Source organism: Cygnus atratus, chromosome 26 (assembly GCF_013377495.2).
Source record: "Cygnus atratus isolate AKBS03 ecotype Queensland, Australia chromosome 26, CAtr_DNAZoo_HiC_assembly, whole genome shotgun sequence".
Lineage (NCBI taxonomy): Eukaryota > Metazoa > Chordata > Aves > Anseriformes > Anatidae > Cygnus > Cygnus atratus.
In genome coordinates, this window is record NC_066387.1 from 858,627 (window position 1) to 876,348 (window position 17,722).

A 17,722-nucleotide genomic window follows, 5' to 3' on the forward strand; every position below is an offset into this window, starting at 1 on the left:
CGCTGCTCGGCGCCGCGGCCGGCTCACATCCTCGAGCAATACCCCAGGGACTCTCGGAGGCGGCCACGGGCAGAGGCAGGGGCGGAGGAAGCCGCAGCGGGACGGGAGCACCCCGAGCGAGACGCGGCGTGCTGTAGGTGTGCGTGGTCTGTGGTGTGAAGCATCCTTCTGTCGTGTCCTGTTGCCAGTGCAGTTGTAGCCGGTCGCTGTGAGTGTGAGTGTCTGTACGGACCTGCGAAAACAAGGCTGGTGACTCGGTCTTCCAACAACTTACAGTTTTGGCCGCTGTGGCTTTAAAAAGTGCCCAAGTGGCTTAAAAAATGAGGAGCAAACAGCAGAAAAAGGATTTCTTTCACCTTCCCTACAAAGGCAGTCAGTTATCTTAACAACAAAGTTTTCTACGTTTCTGTAAATAGTCCTTAAGGGTGCATTACTTAGGAGAGAAGGTGAATTTAGCTGATTTCTGACAATCTACATTCCACCTACAATCGCTGCTACAAGACCCAGCCGTGGGTTTGCTGCTGTATTCCACCAGGGTTGTCGATGCCTTTGAACCCAGCTGTTAGAACCTATCCAGAGAAAGTGTTCGCCAGTTGTTCCTTCATTATCCCTAGACAGTAGGTGATCTCAGTTTAATTTGTGCTTTTGTTACCCTCCGGTTTCATTTGTTCCGATGTTCAGTCTCGGTGTGGCTACTTGAAAGTAGTAGGACTGTTACTGACCAGGAATGCTGGCTTCATTTGCATTCCGGGTTTCAATTTACACGAGTTTTAATGAAGAACAATGCAACTATTTCTACAGAGCATTGTAGGACTTTGTAACATGTAACGGTGCTGTTGTTTCTTGACTGATGACAATGAGTTTATACACGTGTTCGTTTGTTTTTAAAACTAATGAAATCGGTTGACAAACTTCTTGAAAAGAAAATTTCTAGGCAATCATTTGCCAAGCCACATGATAATACCCATTTGTGGATTTTAATACAGAGCAAGTAACGAGAAAGGAAAAGCCATATCACATGTGCTAGACTAAAGAAAGCCTGTCGGTTGGTGCCAGGCTCAGCTGCTGTAATCCAGCATGGGGCTTGCTGACCCAAGGCACTGCAAGCGGTGTCAGTCGTGGTCATTTTTGGTCATGTACATGTAACAGCATGTTCCAGGCAAAAAAAATCTCACCTGGGAGAGAATGAATTCATACACGAAGTTCATTTTTCCAGGATGGGGATGTACAATTCGTTAGCTGATAAAGAAGGGACTGCGAACAAAATGCAACTTTGCTTAAGCTAAAAGCTGCAATCAGAGACACTCAGCTCAGTCCAGAGAGGGCTGGTCAGCAGATCGAGACCTGCAAGCAGAGAGGCAGGAAGGCAAAGGTGACACGGTGACTTTCATACCTAGTTACAGCACAAGTAGAAATCATAAAGACAACATGTAAGGGCTGATCCATATCTTATGATGCTCATTTATGTTTTAGGGTGCTTGTAAAGCTGAATAGAGGAGAGATTGGATGTTCATGAGTTTTTATTTAATTGGAAAAATATTAGGTGAAGACCAGAAATGTGCTCCTTTTACTGTCCTTCATACCTTAAACAGGGAAGCAGGTAGATAGCACAGCATCGCTTTGGAGAAAGCAAAGGCTAATGGTATGGGAGAATGGCATAAGCAAGGGGAAAATTATTCCTGTTGCTCTGCGTTTTGTGGGAGGAGCAGTTGTTTTCTTTCTTCCTCCCTCTATTTTTAATGTAGAGGCTGCATCTTACAGCGTGCTGAGCTCTGGTCTTCCTTCTACAGGTATATTTAGGGTGACTCTCTCCTGCAAACTCCATTTACAATAATGGAGCCAGAACTGCAAGTATGCCATTTACTAAACCAGGTATGAAAAGACTATTTTATATGCTTGGACATGAAATACCTATTTAAACATCTTGCAGGACCAGGCCCGAGTGCTCAGCACACCCACAGCCTGTGAAGCAGGGACCAATGCTGGAAAATGCTAAGCGACATTGCACTGCCTTCAGACTACTCCTGATCGTGCAGAATCATAAGATATCAATTAGATAACAACAAGTAATGTGTCTTCTGTGATAGGAGACATCCGATGGAAAATTGTAAGCAAAAAAAGGAGTTTGTCTCTCATGTTATGTCAACAAAGTATTATTCCACAAATATCAGTACTTAAAGGTAGGAAAAATGTACACTCCTGGGAACAAATCTAATAGGACATGCCATTTTGGTCTGTATGCTGTTTTCAGAATGTGTTTTAATAACTTACTTCTTCAGTATAGTGGTTACATTTTCAATATTGCAGGTATTTATAAAGAAGCATAGACAGAGCTAATAAAATATCAAACATCAGAACGTGTACTCTGTTTTTACTGTTAGCATCAGAGGGCTAAAAATCAACAGGGCTGAGTAACGGCTCGATAAAAGCCTTTTTCTTTTTTGTCCTGAGTTCTGAACCCATTTTCATATGACAATCTCTTTCCAGGCTGTATAACTTAATGCTCTGTGTACCTGTCGATTTATCCGGGCTTTCGGCATTTTCTATTGTCTAAGCACCGCAGGCTGAAAGATCTTTTCAGCGCGTTTTGCCTCCTAGCATAAATAGGAAGACCTTTTGAGCAGGGCTTCTGCTGCACGCAGCCAGCCAGATGCGCGCAGTAGTTTAACCCACGGAAATTACAACCCCCTCGTTAGGCCAAATTAGAAAGAGCCCCTCCGGGCGGCAGCGCTGTGCTGGGCGCTGGCCTGCGGAGCCTCTGCCGCATTGCCCACGTACTGCAGCTCGGGCTGCCGCTGCACCGCAGGGCAGGCCGCCAGCACGCGACGTGGGCTCTGCTGACAACCGGGGGAGGACGGGGAGGGGGCGCGTCAGGAGCCCCGGGGGGCTGCGGGCAGCTCGAAGCCGACGAGTCAGTGAGGCTAACGCCTTGAAGCCGCGGCTCCGGGGCACTCGGGCACCGAAGCCCGGGGGTCGGAGCGCGTTGGAGCCAGGCGCCGAGGCTGTGCTGAGGGAGGAGCGCCGCCTGCCCTCGCCTTGGCGTGACCCCTCGCCATTCCGTCCCTTGGCGAGGGACCAGGGCCCAAGCTGCGCTCTGCCGCCGCCGTGCTCGGGGCAGGCCCGGAGGCGAGGCCCCCATCGCCCCCCCGGGCCCGGTGTGCCGGCCCCAGCCCCCCCTGCGGCCCCAGGGCCTCCCCTGAGGCCTAGGCCTAGGCCCCCTCCCGTTGCCATGGTAACGCGCTCTCCCCAGCGCCCCCGCGACGCCACCGCCCCAGTGAACGGCCGGTTGGGCGCTGTGCTGGGGGGCGGGGCGCGCCCCGCGTCTTCCAATAGGAGAAGGGGAGGGCGGGGCAAGCAGAGAATAAGGCACTCTGATTGGTTGAGGAGCGGAGGCCGGAGCCGTGTTTTGGCGGCTGGAAGGCAGAGTGCTGAGGGGAGGCGCTGCGGGTTGGTCGGGGCGTTGCCAGGGGGATGGCGGCGCATGCGCAGAGCGGCGCGGCGCGGGCGGCCTGGTAAGGGGGAGGGGGAGGCGGCGGCGGCGGCAGGCGGCTGGGGGGGGACCTGGACTGGGGTCGCCGTGGGGCTGAGGCGGGGGTCGCTGGGGGGAGCTGGAGGTTGCCGGGGGGGGCGTCCGGGCCCCTCACGGCCCCTCCTGCGGGACAGGGCGGGGGCTGCTCCCTCCCCTCCTGCCCCCCCCTCTAGCGCGGGGGCCCCAGGGCCTGTCCCGGGCCCGTCGGTGGGAGCCGGAGCTGGGAGGGGCTCGGCCGGGGCCTGCCCGGGGCCTGTCCGGTGTTAGCGCCTCACCCGGCTCGTGGGGGTCCTCGGGAAGTTGGCACGAGACCTGTGACCCCGAAGTTAAAGCGACGCCTGGTCGTGTTCTAGGGAAGTCCTGCGTTTCGTTAAAAGTTTGAGAAACTCTTTTTCTTTTCCTTCAGAGCGCTCCGGGGTTTTCCTTTCCTACATGAAACGTGGTCATGGCAGACCCGGAGTATGTGCTTTGCAAGTGGAGGAAGCGTTTGTGGCCAGCGAAGGTAAAGTGGATGGACAGATAAGGAAAGGTTTTGTGGATTTAGCCTAGAAATGGTGGGACGGTAACAGAAGATGTGCGCTTCTGAGCAGCTGCTAATCTGCTGCTGCTTTGTATGTGAACTGAGACAAAGGTGCCAGTTGTGCTGATATAGCTACCCAGTTAGCGCTAATAGCTTAAGTGAACTACCCAAATAATAGACATAGTTGTAGGTAGTTGTCTGGAAGCAATTGCTCCAAGTAAACACGTATATATGTTCTTAAAAAAAAGAAAAGCATTAACCTGTAGAGAAGCTGATATTGCAGCCAGGTGCCATGCCAAGTCAGTCTGTTCTGTGCTGTTTGTACTGAAAATATCTTGAAGTCCGACCTGTCCTACAGACGCGGTTGAGAATTTTTAATGTGTTTTTCTCTTTTCATGTAGGTTTTGTGCAAAAGTGGAGATGCTGGAAAATCATCCATCGCTAATGCAGAGGAGGCTTCTCTGGAAGTCGAAATACTTGGCTTAAAAGAAAAGTAAAGTATCTTTGTTACTGTTTTGTGTTTGCACTCTGTAAGAAAAAAAGTAATCCCGTTATGTGACGATGTGTGGAATGAGTCATTGACTCACAGAATGATTAGGTGACTAACCTGCTGCTGCTTAGATAGCTGGCTATATGCTTATCTCATGGAACATCTATAAACAACACGCTGTTAGCTCAAGGATTCTTTAGATTTTTTTTTAAATTTCTCCTAAAATGTTATGGGGCTGTGGGAGGAAACAGTACAAGTTTATTGCCAGATGAGGGTGTTGCCATGCTGTTAGTAATGGTTAATGTCCTGACAGTTTCAACCAACTTTGTTGCGTTTTCAGGGTTAGTGTGAGCTCTGCAGATGCAGCTCCACTGAATGAGGAACGTATAGAAGATATTGCCTCTAACTTAGGTGAGGATATCTCAAAACACTTTCTGCCTTGTACTGTCTGAATATAAAATACAAATATGTCGTAGACAAAAGAAACCGTAAATACATTTTAAAAGTATCATATACAAAGAAAGGTTATTGTATGTATTGCATGTTCTCCGACAGGTGAAAAGACAGATGCTAGTGAAGTTGTGGATGAACTGAAATATCGATGTGCTCTTAGAACTGCTCTGGATTTTTTGAGTGACAATGCATCAGCCAGACAAGTGCCACAGTTAAAAGAGGGAGTGAGTCCTCGGTTATCTGAGGCGAATAATAGGGGGTCTCTCTCATGTACCTTCTTACGTAGCTGTCGGTCACTCTGTCACCTTAAAGAAAAGTTGGAGCCTGAGACTCCCAAGAAGAAAACAGAGAGAAAAAATAGCCCCAACCTGAAGACTGATATAAGAAAACAAAACCAGAAATGTTCTCTCCTTTTGGAGAAGAGGGCTAAAGCAAATGAAAATGGAACAAAGCCTTCAAAACATAGTGCTGGGGACTTGTGTAATACATCAAACTCAAATGGTCAAAATTGCACAATGCCAGAATCACAATCACTATCGAGACAGAAAAGAGCCAAATCCAGTTTGTCAACAAAGTCCCAAACAGAAAATAAACTTGTGCTTAAGCCAAAGGAGGAAAAAAGTAAACAAGGACAAAGAAGACCAGGTGCAGGATCACCTGTGCGACTTCCAAATAACCTCCCCAAAGTTCAAGCACAGCCTCTTGCTGAGGACACTTCTCTGTCTGTGACCTGTAAGTCTTACACAGTGGCAAATGTCAGAAGCAGGACAAACAGTAGGTGTCAGCCTAAAAGGGTGTTACTGGATTTATCTTGTAAAAGTGCCTCTGACTTGGAGAAGAACATCAGAAATGAGAGCAAAAATCTAGTAAAGCAATTGGGTGGGGGAAAAAAAACAGCGAGTTCGAAGCAACTAAAAGAACGAGAGACCAGTGCACCTGTGTCCTCGTACAGAAAAAGGAAATGCAGAAATGGCCCTGAGCCTTCATCCAGGCCTTCTCACCGTGGAAAGCTTTCTGATGGTTTTCTCTCCCAGCCTGAAGAGGAGGAAAGCAAGGATACTCCACGTGTGCCTGCGAGTAAAGTACAGGAGTTTCAGCTGTCTGACTTCAACGAAGATGAAGGTGGGTATGTTGCTTAAGGCAGGGAAAACTTCATTCCTTTTGATTCTTGAGCACTGTTTTTCATCTTTGTGAGAATGTCATAGTGTTTTGAGGGGGGAGGTGTGCTGAACTTCGGGTTTCTGTTAGGCAGTCTCCTGAACTCTTGTTAGAGGGCATCGTGAATCACTGTGGTTTTCTACATTTGTGTATTTCACCTGGTCTGAAAGTGATCGCCACTAACATAGCTGATCACTGTGCTGTGTTTCTGAATGCTGGTGTTTGTTGCTGTTGGCAGGACTGGAGTCTTCTGACCTGCCTTCAGAGATCTCTTTCACAGAGAATCTCTCTCACCTCTCAGCTCTGGTAGATGAAGATGAGGAGGAGGATGAAGAACTCCCTAGTATTCTATCTCATCAAGGTGAGGCATGAGTTTGTCTACTTGAACCTTAATCGCTCAGGATTGGTGTGCCTTTTTAGAGTGTGTGCAATTCTGCCTTGCTGACCAGGTTATGGCAATTCCTGTTAATGAAACCTAACGTTTTCAGAAAATGAATCCAAATTTGTTCAGGCTTGGATTAAAATGCCTTTCTTGGGTGCCCCAGAAAGGCTTTCAGGAACAGAATAAATTGCAACACATTGTGAAACTGGGTCTGAAACTTCAAAGTTCTTATATTCAGAACTGCCGGTGCTGTGTTTGCGCTGGGATGAGGTGTTGAGGGCGTGTGGGTGAGGGGTTGCCACTTTGGTTGAAATCTGTAAAAACACAGAAGCAGAACTCGTTGAATATCTGCTGCATGAAAGGAGGCTAACAAGGTGGGGTGAGTTAACTGTCTTGTCTGTGTTTCTTTTTAAGAAAATAAACTGTATTTTCTCATCGTAGAGCCACAATTGATTGAGGAAGGGATTTTGGTCTGGTGCAAATGGCAAAGGCATCCTTATTGGCCAGCAGTGGTAAGTAAGAACAGCTTGCTGCTTTATCCGAGAGTGATTATTGCCGGGGGTCTGACGAGGAGCAGCTTACCGAACTTGATTTTCTCTTGCTCCTTCTTGACTGGTGTGGAGTTGGAAATATTAAAGATCTTTTCTAGAGGTGTTCCTAACTTCTAATGTGCTTGTTTTCTAAATCAGAAACTGAAGCAAAACCAAGGATAATATCAAAAGTAAACTTTTATGGATGATAAAAGCACATCAAAAAAATGAGATGTGGCCAGTTCACGTCTTTATATTTGTGCAGAGGTTTCCTACTTAGCTTTTGTATCCCGTATCATCAATTGGTGTGGTTGTACCCTACTCTCAAAAAAAAAAGTGAAAAAGGGATGGGTCCTTGCACACTAACAAAAATGCTCCATTTGGTTACTTTGCTATTCTTGCCACTTTATTTTTCGTATTTATGTAAGGTTGCTCTAAGTGTGGGGTGAGTTCAGTAACACTGATGAAAATGTTCATGCTTCGTAAGGGTATTAGAGCTCTAGGATGCTAATGAAACTTTATCCTTTTAACAGGTGAGAAAAGTGAAGCGGAAACACAGAAAGGCAAATGTGCTGTTCATAGAAGGAAATGTAAATGACAAGAAAAAAGGGTAACTATGCATTCTGATCGGGTGCTGAACTCTGGGTTTCTGTTAGGCAGTCTCCTGAACTCTTCTCCTGTTACAGGGCAATTACAATCTGTTAGTTCTAACCTTGATCTCAAAGGGAGTGACCAAGTAAGGTGAGGATTTGCAGGTGTGGGCTACTTGTTTTACCATGCTGTCAGTTGAGGCATGCTAACAGTTGGCAATTATGTGAGGGATAAAAAGCATAAAAGGCTGAGGACCTAGCTATTGTTTTTTCATGTCGGGGTAAGCTTCCTGCAGACATCAGTCTGCCTTTGCATTTGCTTTAAAATTTAAAAATTCCTCAGTTTTAGCTTGTTATAAAATCGAGAACTAGTAAAGCCTATTTACTGAATTCCTTATGGAAACCTAGTTTTGGGGAAGGTGTAGAATCACAATGAAAAAACAGCTGCGCAACCTAATTGCCTCTCTTCCCTGTCTTTCTTTTTCTCATCAAGCTTCTCAGTATCTCTTAAGAGTCTGAAGCACTTTGATTGTGAAGAAAAGCAGGACCTCATTGTAAGTGTTGCCAGTAACATGCAATTACAAATGTATACAAACATTGGAAAAAGTATTTTAATGCAATGTATAGCTTACCCTGCCAGAGGAGTGTTGCAGCTGACCGGTCTGTTTGCTCACTGTTCTGAGAGATGCTCACCTACTAAACAGAACAATTAAATATAATTTGTACTGCACAAAATGGAGAAGAATATGGGAATGGGATCCTCCTGATGCATTTCTCCTCCTTGATGAGGCCAAGGATGCTGCTAAGAACACGTGCATGTGGAAGGCGGCCAGTTGCTTAGGACTCTAACTGTATTTTCACTTGTGGGTTTTCTACATACAACAAAGCCATTCTCATGGTGCGTAACGGTAATTACAGAAATTAAATTCAAGAGAATGCAGGAAACTGCAAGCATTTTTTGACATGTTACTGTTAGCCGTTTTTGCTTACTGGTCCTAGACCTAAAAGCTTCATAAGGCTATTCTCTTTTTGAACTGGAAATGGCCATTGTTTTACAGGACCAAGCCAAAGAAGAACATCGCCAAGAAATTGAGTGGTGTATTCAATTGATCTCTGATTATCGAATTAGAGTAGGTAAGGATATGAGTCGATGTCATCCATTCTGATGTAGATCACTGAAAAAATGATAATGCTAAGGCTGTCAGTTTTGTTTTATAGGCTTAACTGATCAATAACCCTGTTTTGGGCTCTTTAGGTTGTCATTCTTTTACGGGATCCTTCTTGGAATATTTTGCTGATGATATCAGTAAGTGAATTCATGACGAGATTCTTCTGTATTCCTCTTCTAACAGAAGTTTAGCTCTAATGTTTACTAATGTGTGTTGTTAAGCATCAAACCTGGTAGGGTTTGATAAAATTATTACGTGCCAATATGCTGTAAGATTTTCAGTCCTACAACAAAAGTTAAATATCAATTGTTAAAAACAGTTGAGTTAGTTATTTCAGATTGTAGCAAGTTTGTTTCAGAGCTCATGTCAGGTTCAATTCCTTTTGTTTTTTTTTCCTTCCTTGATAGGGGAGAAAGGAAAAGAAAACTACCAAAAAAAACTTATTTTGTATAAGAAAGTATGTATACAAGAAAGCTGCTTATTTTATATAAATGAGTGTGAATGATTGTGGCTTTTTCTTTTTCAGGCTATCCAGTTAGAAAGCAGTGTTATCAAGGTTTAGTCCAAATGACATTTCCAAACATAGCGGAAGAAAATCTCGAAGAGTCTTTATCAGAAGCTTCACCTCAGAAGCCTTCTAAGAAACTTCTTCCTGACAGAACAAGGGCTGCCAGAGATAAAGCAAATAAAAAGATAGTGGAGTTTATAGTGAAGACTAAGGGGGCAGAAGAGCATCTCTTGGCTATTTTGAAAAGCAGAAAACAGTCTCGGTGGATGAAGGAATTCCTGAATTCAAGTCAGTATGTGACCTGCATTGAAACTTATTTAGAGGATGAAGAACAATTGGACCTAGTAGTAAACTACCTGAAGGAAGTATATCATGAAATAGACACCGAAAATCTCCGTCAAATAAATGGAGATAGAATAAAATTTATTTCGGATGTTCTTTTGCCTGAAGTAAGTAAACATTAAACACTGAGTAAAGTTGATGTTTAAATAACATGAGTTATGTGACTTGAGTTTACTGACTATTGACAAATGTGCTTGTATGTTGGAGAAAATTAGTAAGTAAGGCCCAGTATTCACTGCACATGTCCTGTTGGTACCTACTGGGTTGTGGGTGAGATACGGACCAGGTAATTCCAAATGCTGATTTTAAGCCACTAGTGCAGAATGTGGAAGCTTTACATGTTACAATGTTTTTAACGGCAAATGATTGCCTTTTGGTATATTTTGATTTATTTCCCTAACTCTACAGAGTTTTTTTTTCTCCTTTTGGCAAGTTAGCTGGGCTTTTCCTGGTGGTAGGATTGCTGGCAGGAAGGATTATTTTGCTTTCAGTTATAGTTTTAGATACTTATGTTTTTAGTTGGGAACTTTCCTGGGAAAGATACTAGTAAGAATATCTCTCTTCTGTAGAAACAAAATTGCTGTTAACAATGTCTTATTTTGGTTACAGAAATAATCTCCTCAGCCTGCTAAAGGACAAGTTTGTATTATTTAACAGATTTGGGTACGCAATGAGCAGTTCCACCCAAGTTTCCAAAGTGATTAGGGAAATCTTATTCCAAAAATGTGCTCATCTACTGAGACAGTTTCAAATCAGTGGTTGTAATTTTGTAATTTAGTTTTTGTTTTGCCGGCATAAATGAGCTAAATATTTTTTTATAGGCCATAATTTATGCGATTTCTGCTGTGGACGACATAGACTACAAAAAAGCAGAAGAGAAATACATAAAAGGACCATCTGTGAGCAAAAGGTATCTTCTTAGCATTTTCTCTGAGTTTTCCTTATTAGTTTACTGTTTATGTGGAAAAGTGTGAATAATAAAGAGTTCAATAGCCTCCCTTCTGTAAGGCAAGCTTTCTTGTTTAAATAATAAAGTGATTAAACATGGGAAACATTCTTACAGAGTTACTGTAACTAAAAGCTGCAAAATTTTTAATACACTAAGATTGTTTTTGCAGCAGAACTTTAATGTATTTCTTTTCAGGGAGAGAGAGAAATTTGATGAAGAAATTCTGGAAAGAAAAAAGTTGAAGACCGAATTGGAATCTGCAGACAGCCTATAAAAAGGGTGGTACAAACTTTCACGTGTTGCACTGGCACTGTATATATTGGAGAAGTGATTATTTGTATTAAAATCATTCTTGCTTTTTAAAATCTGTGTAGGTATCTTTAAAATGTGATCGTTACAATGCTGCATTACTGTCGGATGTGGTTGTATCTTCAGTCCTTGCTGCCGCCTCTGTACTGGAGCTGTGCGCTGCTTCCCTTTGTCCCGCCGTGTTGAACTGCCTGCAAGAGGTGATGCAAACTGCAGTAATCCTGCAGGTGTGCTGCCAATCCGTCCTCATCCAGCCAGTGCACTTAACGTGGGATTTACAGGAACACAGCAAGTGTTTTGGAGAGCTGCTCGATGCAGCTGTTTAAGTCTTGTGTGAATTACTGACCAAATTTCTGACAAAGGAAGGGCTATTGTCCTCAGAAAAATATGTACTGATAATTTATGTAGCCTTGTATTATTGTCTGGTGACTTTGCTGCTACCTGAATATGCACAGGTTTTCTGCCCGGAAGTGTTTTGGACAGTTTTTTTTTTGTCTTAAAGGTGTGGGAAATAAAATTGGTACCTACTTGTGCAATCCAATTCACAATGGCTTTGTTCCTGTTGATAGAACGACTGCAACATTCAGCAGAAAAGGAATCTAGTGTTTGTTTGAAAAGAAAAAGCCTTTGCTTTTCCATTTTTTAAAAGTGAATCTATTTTGAATGCTATTTTAAAAATGTTTGATTGTCAGTGATTTTTCAGGAGCACTTTTAACTGTTTTTATCTGATTTAAATATCAAGTTTAATCAGGCGTTGTTACCTCCCTCAGCTTTTGCTGAAATTCTGACAGACCTTTAGCATAATTGATAACTATTTAGTGATGGAAGCTCAGTGATCATTATTTTTGTGTATTACAGTCAAAGGGTGATATAGTTGTCCAGTAAAAAAAAAAACAAACAGGTGGTTTGAAATTAAACAGGGGAACTTAAATGTGAAATTGGATAGTGATATATATTCTGGCCACAGTAATTATCTGAATATATTTTAATTACTTTTAATTACATGGTACTCTGAGACTGAATATGCACTTGCAATCCTTGTGTTTGCATAGCAAAGTGACATTCGCAAATACTGAAATCATGTAATAAATACTGAGATGGGCTTTATTTCAGTTTTCATTAGAACGTGTGATAGGGGGTAATGCATCTTTTGTACATGTGATAGCCCAAAGCAGTTACAGAATTAACTCCAGAGGAGAGTGATACCTGCAAGCAGAGTTGTGTCATGTACAGCTGCTTCAGGCTGCATGAGCTTCTTCCCCGGGGGAAAAAAAAAATGCTGCTGCAAATACCCGTCCTGCAGGCGCTGTTTGTTGGGGGTTCAAAGAAATCAAACTGGCCTCGGGCTCCTTCTTCTTTATCACATCCCCAAAGTACTGTTAAGATCCTTTTTCAAACCGCTGCACGGAAATAAACTTCTGCCCCCCTTGCCTTTACCTAATTCTTCACTTTTCATAACATCCATCTCAATCTTAGCTGGATGTTTAAAATGAGAACTCGTCTGTGTCAAATCAAATTGCATCCTTCTGAAGGACAGCTAGGAGTGTCCATAGAGTTTAAGCACTTTAAAATGTTTACATCTTTAAGAACACTTAACATCTTGGCATTGCTTATACTACTTTAACTAGTCATAGATGGAGACCAAATTCACTCTTGCAATGTACAGTATTATGTGGTCTTAATTAACAGTGGTGGAATAAAGAAGTGAATCCTCATTAGTTTCATATTACTCTTGCTTGCATGTGTTCATTTATTTCAGACTGATTTTAAGCTGGGGTGGGAAGTGCACGCAGGCTTCTCCCTGAAACTACATGGTAGGCGAGGATAGTTTCTGAATATCAGATTTACTGAAACCTGGTGCTACAGCTATCACTTTCATGTTGTTAAGCAGCACATAGAAGAAAGCAAACTTAACTCTTTTCTAGTATTGTGCTTTATTTAAAGCATTCACATGTTATCCCCGTCAAGGACAGGGTGCGTGTTAAGGGTTTCTGTGTAGGGGATGTGGTTTCCTTCACCTGACCTGCAGCTGTGATACCTGCAACTGGTCTGGCTTTCCTTCATCTGAACTGCAGCCATTTAACGCTCACTGTGTTAATTCCAGCTGCTCTGGGATCTTCCCGAGGAGGAAGCTTTGGAGCGTGATGCGTTTACCAAACCCTTGAACCTCTGCGGTTGCAGCAGCGGGGTCGTGGAGACTGCCCGGGGCGGGGCTCTCCTGCGAACTGGGGTGGCTTTGGGGAAAAAGCTGCGCTTAAGGGTTAGTTAACCCTCGGGTTAGTTAACCTTGAGGTTTTCTCTCGCTGCACGAATGCGGGGAAAGCAAAACACAAAATTCTGCACCCCCCCCCCCCCTCCAAAAAGAATCTTTCTGCCGAAACCCGGGATCGAACCAGGGACCTTTAGATCTTCAGTCTAACGCTCTCCCAACTGAGCTATTTCGGCTGCTGGCAGCGCCGTCCCTCCCCGCCCCGCCAGGTACCTGGGGGGGGTGGGGGGGTGGGTCCCGGGGGTGGGGGGGCGGGGGGGGCGGCCCGGTTCGGCCGGTACCGGCCGAACCGGGCCGCCCCCCCCGCCCCCCCCACCCCCGGGACCCCCCCCCCCCCCCACCCCCTCGGTGCCCACAGCGGCCTGCGCGGCGGCGGCGGCGCCAGCGCGGTCTCTGTGGCGCAATCGGTTAGCGCGTTCGGCTGTTAACCGAAAGGTTGGTGGTTCGAGCCCACCCAGGGACGCCCCTCCGCTCTTTAACTTATTTTTTATTTTATTTTTTTTGTTCCCCTTCCCCTCCGCCTCCTCCCCGCCTCGTTTTACCGCTGCCGCCCGCGGAACCCCGCCGCCTTGCTCCCAGTTCCCGGCCGGCTCCGTGAGGCACGGACCGGGCTGAGGCCGGAGGGCTTAGCGGGTGGCACCGCGCCCAGAGGTTGCCTGAAGGGCTGCGGGCGAGATGGCGGCGCTGGGCCGTGAGCGGGGACGGGAACGGGGGCGGCACCGGGAGCGGGGCGAGGCCGGGACCCGACCCTCTGTGGAGGCACCGGGGCCGCGAGGGGGAACCGGGACCGGGTGGAGGCTGCTGGGGCTCTCGGCTGGGCCCTGGCCGGGCTGGGGGAGCTCCGGCACCGGGCTCTGAGGGCTCCCGGGCTCATCGAGCTCCCAACCGGGGTTGGGCTTTTCCCCGGTACCGGGCTTCGGCCGGGGCTGATTTCTCCCGTGCTCTCGTTGCAGGTCTCGGCCTCGCTCGGCGCGGCGTGCTGGCCCTGAGGTGAGGGACGGGGCTGGAGGGCTCAGGGCAGGGAGCTGGGGGGCCCTGCAGCGTCCCCCATCCCGGCTGGGGAGACCTGGGGGCTGTGCCGCTGGCGGGTTAAAGAGCTGGGCGCTAAAACTGGGCTCTTTTCTCTTCGTGGCTCTCATCAGAGCACTCGATCAGGGGCCGCTCAGCTTCCTGGGGGTGTTTGTCCCTGCAGGGCCGAGGTGGGGGTGGCAGGGGACGCGTGGGCAGCGCGGGGAGGCTTTGTGGCTGTGTGGCACCGAGGTGCAGTGTTTATTTTATTTATTTTTATTTTTTTTTACAGGCCCAGCGCTGTGACATCCGTTCACACTCAGCTGCTCCATCAGACACCGGCAGCTGACCATGCTGACAGGTAACGCCGCGCTTCAAGGCAGGTTCCTCAGCTGTGTCCTTTCTCCCTCAGCTGTGAAGGGAAGAAATGTTGATTGCCGTAGCTCTTCCTGCATATGCTTGAAAGTCTTTTCCTCACCTCACTCTTAAAGCCCAGGATCAGCTGGCAGGCTGCTGTCAGTCTGCGAGCCCTGGAGAGGAGCCTGCCCGGCACCCTCTGTAATTTCAGTAGGGTGAACAAAGGACCTCGTCCTGATGCATGTGTCCACAGAGGAGGAAAAAGAACTGCTATAAACAGTCTGCAGTAGTAGCAGAGGGTTTGGGATTGTCCATAAGCAATGCACCATGGATTTTTTATGGGATGACAGCTCCTTGAGTCTATTTATTGTATTCTAGAGCAACACTTAATAATCACAGGCTGACGCTACTGCGCTGTTTGCTTTTAGTTCTCTCCAAGTCCAGCAAAAGAGCTCAGCTGTTGTCCAGAAAAAGTCCTACGTCCCCTCTAGCAGGGGGGAGTATATTGTCGCCAAACTCGATGACCTGATCAACTGGGCACGAAGGGTGAGTCGCTGAAACTCTTGTGCTTGCTAAGGAGAAATGGTATCAAGTGCTGCGAGGTGCTGGCTGGAAATGGATTTGTGCCATCTGCCAAGGGTAAAAATAGGTTCTAAATTCTTCAGGCTCCGCAGGAAAATAGTCAGGTTTCTCGGCCAGAGGTTGACATTTGGGGTGCTGTGTCAGTGTGGGAGAGAAGCGCTTAGAGGGCACTGCAAAGCAGCATGGGCTGCCTGTCTGACCAGAGCGGTCTGTTGTTAATAAGCAAAAGGCACGTTCTGGTTTTGTGTAGTCCTCGTGACGAGCAGCCGCTCTATGCAGAGGAGAAGCTGTGGGTTTTGCTCTCCTGTTTAACGGTGAGCACTGCTTTCATTTATGATGCTTTGATTAAAAACGAAAACTTAAAACCTTTCTCTTCTTGTTCTGTTTCCTTCTCTGTCCAATTAACTCTGAAAGTCCTCCATTCTGTGAGTCACCCGCAAGGGGTTTCAGCTCCTGCTTTCAGCGTTCCCCCCCATAACCCAGGTCTCTCCTGCTCCAGAGCTCCTTGTGGCCGATGACGTTTGGCTTGGCGTGCTGCGCCGTGGAGATGATGCACATGGCAGCTCCTCGCTATGACATGGACCGCTTCGGGGTAGTGTTTCGTGCCAGTCCCCGGCAAGCTGATGTCATGATCGTGGCGGGCACCCTGACAAACAAAATGGCTCCGGCTCTCCGAAAGGTACGGGCGGTGGCGGATGCCTCAAGCGCAGCTGCATGCACTGCGCGCAGGTGGGAAGCGGTCTGAAATGTCTGTGCTCCGCAGGTCTACGACCAGATGCCAGAGCCTCGCTACGTGGTCTCCATGGGGAGGTAAGTGCCAGGGCATCCCCGTTGTCTTACACTTGATGGGGGAATTCAGGTGTCTCTGCGTGAGTGGGGAGATGACGGAGGGGAACCCAACCCTCATTTGTATCTCCAACTCTTTGAATTTTATAAAGAGGACAAAGAGGCTTTGTTATTAAAATAAATAAAGATTCCTCCTTGATTAAGAGGAGGAGAATAACCACTGTCAGATCACTGTGAACTGCAGAGTCTTCCCAATGAAAGATTTTTTTGTTTTTTGCAGCTGTCAGAGTCTGGGGACTTGTGTACTTCCAGAATCTCAGAATTCGCATTTAGACTAAAGCAAAAAATATTTCAAAATATTTCTGCTGTGCAGCATAAAATATGAGGTCCGTGGAGCTCTGGCTCCATGAAGCCATGGTGTTGGCTTAGTGGAACTGACATCTTCACCTCCTGGTGCCCCTGAGGTCAAGGTCAGACATTTTGCCAGTGCTCGGAGGGGACAGGACTTGGACAGGGGACACACTTGCTGTGGATGTGTCAAAAAAAGGGGGGTTGCAGTGTGGGGAAGGACCTTCTGAATATCTGTTTTTTAAGAGCCGTGAAAATGGTTCAGTTTGGTTTGATTCAACTTGAAACGTGGCTGTGAGCGTAGGCTCTGCCTTCCAGCCAGGGCTCACAAAGAGGACACAGCTCTGCGTTCAGCGGCCACGGTACAAATCTTGGCATTCAATTACTGTAAAATCTATAACTGTCAGTGGGCGTCTTGCCTCACAGCAGCTTGGACGCCAGGTTAATGTTTTCCTTTGTGTCCTGCTAATGTTTCACCATGCGTTTAACAAAGCCATGACGTCTCTTGCAGCTGTGCCAATGGCGGGGGTTACTACCACTACTCCTACTCGGTGGTGAGGGGGTGCGACCGCATTGTACCAGTGGACATCTACGTGCCAGGTAGGAAAGGCAGCCTCTGTGTGCCACAGCACTAACTCAGAGCAGGAGTGAAGTTAATTTGTAGTTTGAGCAATGGGTCTGAAAATCAGTGGGAGAGTGTGAGCCATCTGTCTGTGCAGGCAGGGATTTGGGGTGCGAGAGCTCTTAGGCAGGACCTGCTGGTCGGTGGGACTTAACAGACCATCGCATCAGTTTCTTTAAAACTGCGTTCCTCTTGCTTTTACGAACTCTGCAGCCTGTGACATACACAAAGCCAGAGAGAAATCACAGCCTGCTTTGGGGTGAAACCTGTAGCTTTGTCGGTTCTCCTTCTGGTGACTACATTTCAGTACAGCTGGCAGCCCCACGGGCTTTCTTTTTTGCTCAGGTTGCCCACCTACTGCAGAAGCTTTGCTGTATGGAATCCTGCAGCTTCAGAAGAAAATCAAACGAGAGAAGAAGATTCAGATCTGGTACAGGAAATAGCCTCTTATTTATGACCTACCCACTCACTGCCCACCTGGGGCACCTGCTTGCTTTCTTACGCACAAAACAACAGGTATTGTCACAAGCCTTCCAATAAAACAATACGTGGTTAAGATGCTGTTCTGTCTTTAATGTATCACTTATCTAAAGTGCGTTAACTTGTTTAAAAACTGAATTACGAAAAGCAGTTGCCTGAGTGAGAAATGCCTTCCCAGGAGAGGGGAAGCCTGAAACCTGGGTCTTGCAGGCTTTGGTACTGAATGCTTCTTAGGAGCCTGGTGTGTCGGGCTCCCAGCAGCTCAGGACAAGGAGCAGTCACTGCAGAATTACATGTGCGCTTGGAAAGACAAAAATAAATTGCTCAGAGGAAGCAGTTGT

The 17,722-nt window shown here is 46.6% G+C and overlaps 2 protein-coding genes and 2 non-coding genes across 6 annotated transcripts; 3 read left to right on the plus strand and 1 right to left on the minus strand.

Annotated features, from left to right (window-relative positions):
* The first annotated feature begins 3,419 nt into the window (after positions 1-3,419).
* PWWP3A (PWWP domain containing 3A, DNA repair factor) lies at positions 3,420-12,644 on the plus strand. 3 transcript variants are annotated; one of them, XM_035571395.2, is made up of 14 exons: positions 3,420-3,512; positions 3,936-4,031; positions 4,451-4,542; positions 4,880-4,950; positions 5,095-6,114; positions 6,389-6,511; positions 6,974-7,044; positions 7,596-7,672; positions 8,146-8,206; positions 8,711-8,786; positions 8,908-8,958; positions 9,348-9,778; positions 10,493-10,581; positions 10,816-12,644. In XM_035571395.2, exons 2-14 carry the CDS (start codon positions 3,975-3,977, stop codon positions 10,892-10,894), a joined length of 2,298 nt encoding a protein of 765 aa, XP_035427288.1. In that variant the 5' UTR covers positions 3,420-3,512; positions 3,936-3,974; the 3' UTR covers positions 10,895-12,644. The 3 variants fall into 3 exon arrangements, with proteins under 3 accessions (XP_035427288.1, XP_035427290.1, XP_050571560.1); XM_035571397.2 differs by lacking the exon at positions 8,908-8,958; XM_050715603.1 differs by lacking the exons at positions 3,420-3,512; positions 8,908-8,958 and having other exon boundaries at positions 3,622-4,031.
* A 657-nt stretch (positions 12,645-13,301) lies between these two features.
* On the minus strand, positions 13,302-13,374 carry TRNAF-GAA (transfer RNA phenylalanine (anticodon GAA)). Its single transcript has one exon. It is a non-coding gene; the product is annotated as a tRNA-Phe (tRNA).
* A 213-nt stretch (positions 13,375-13,587) lies between these two features.
* TRNAN-GUU (transfer RNA asparagine (anticodon GUU)) lies at positions 13,588-13,661 on the plus strand. Its single transcript has one exon. It is a non-coding gene; the product is annotated as a tRNA-Asn (tRNA).
* Positions 13,662-13,768: 107 nt separating this feature from the next.
* On the plus strand, positions 13,769-17,457 carry NDUFS7 (NADH:ubiquinone oxidoreductase core subunit S7). Its single transcript, XM_035571385.2, has 8 exons — positions 13,769-13,889; positions 14,152-14,188; positions 14,499-14,567; positions 14,992-15,109; positions 15,645-15,824; positions 15,909-15,955; positions 16,791-16,879; positions 17,247-17,457. Exons 1-8 carry the CDS (start codon positions 13,874-13,876, stop codon positions 17,342-17,344), a joined length of 654 nt encoding a protein of 217 aa, XP_035427278.1. The 5' UTR covers positions 13,769-13,873; the 3' UTR covers positions 17,345-17,457.
* Positions 17,458-17,722: the final 265 nt, after the last annotated feature.

Coding starts and splice junctions, on each gene's coding strand:
- PWWP3A (XM_035571395.2), top strand. CDS start 3,975: ATGGCAGACCCGGAGTATGTGCTTTGCAAGTGGAGGAAGCGTTTGTGG. Junction 4,032..4,450: donor AGCGTTTGTGGCCAGCGAAG/GTAAAGTGGATG, acceptor CTTTTCATGTAG/GTTTTGTGCAAAAGTGGAGA. Junction 9,779..10,492: donor CGGATGTTCTTTTGCCTGAA/GTAAGTAAACAT, acceptor ATTTTTTTATAG/GCCATAATTTATGCGATTTC.
- NDUFS7 (XM_035571385.2), top strand. Junction 14,189..14,498: donor CGCGGCGTGCTGGCCCTGAG/GTGAGGGACGGG, acceptor TTTTTTTTACAG/GCCCAGCGCTGTGACATCCG. Junction 15,825..15,908: donor TGGCTCCGGCTCTCCGAAAG/GTACGGGCGGTG, acceptor TGTGCTCCGCAG/GTCTACGACCAGATGCCAGA.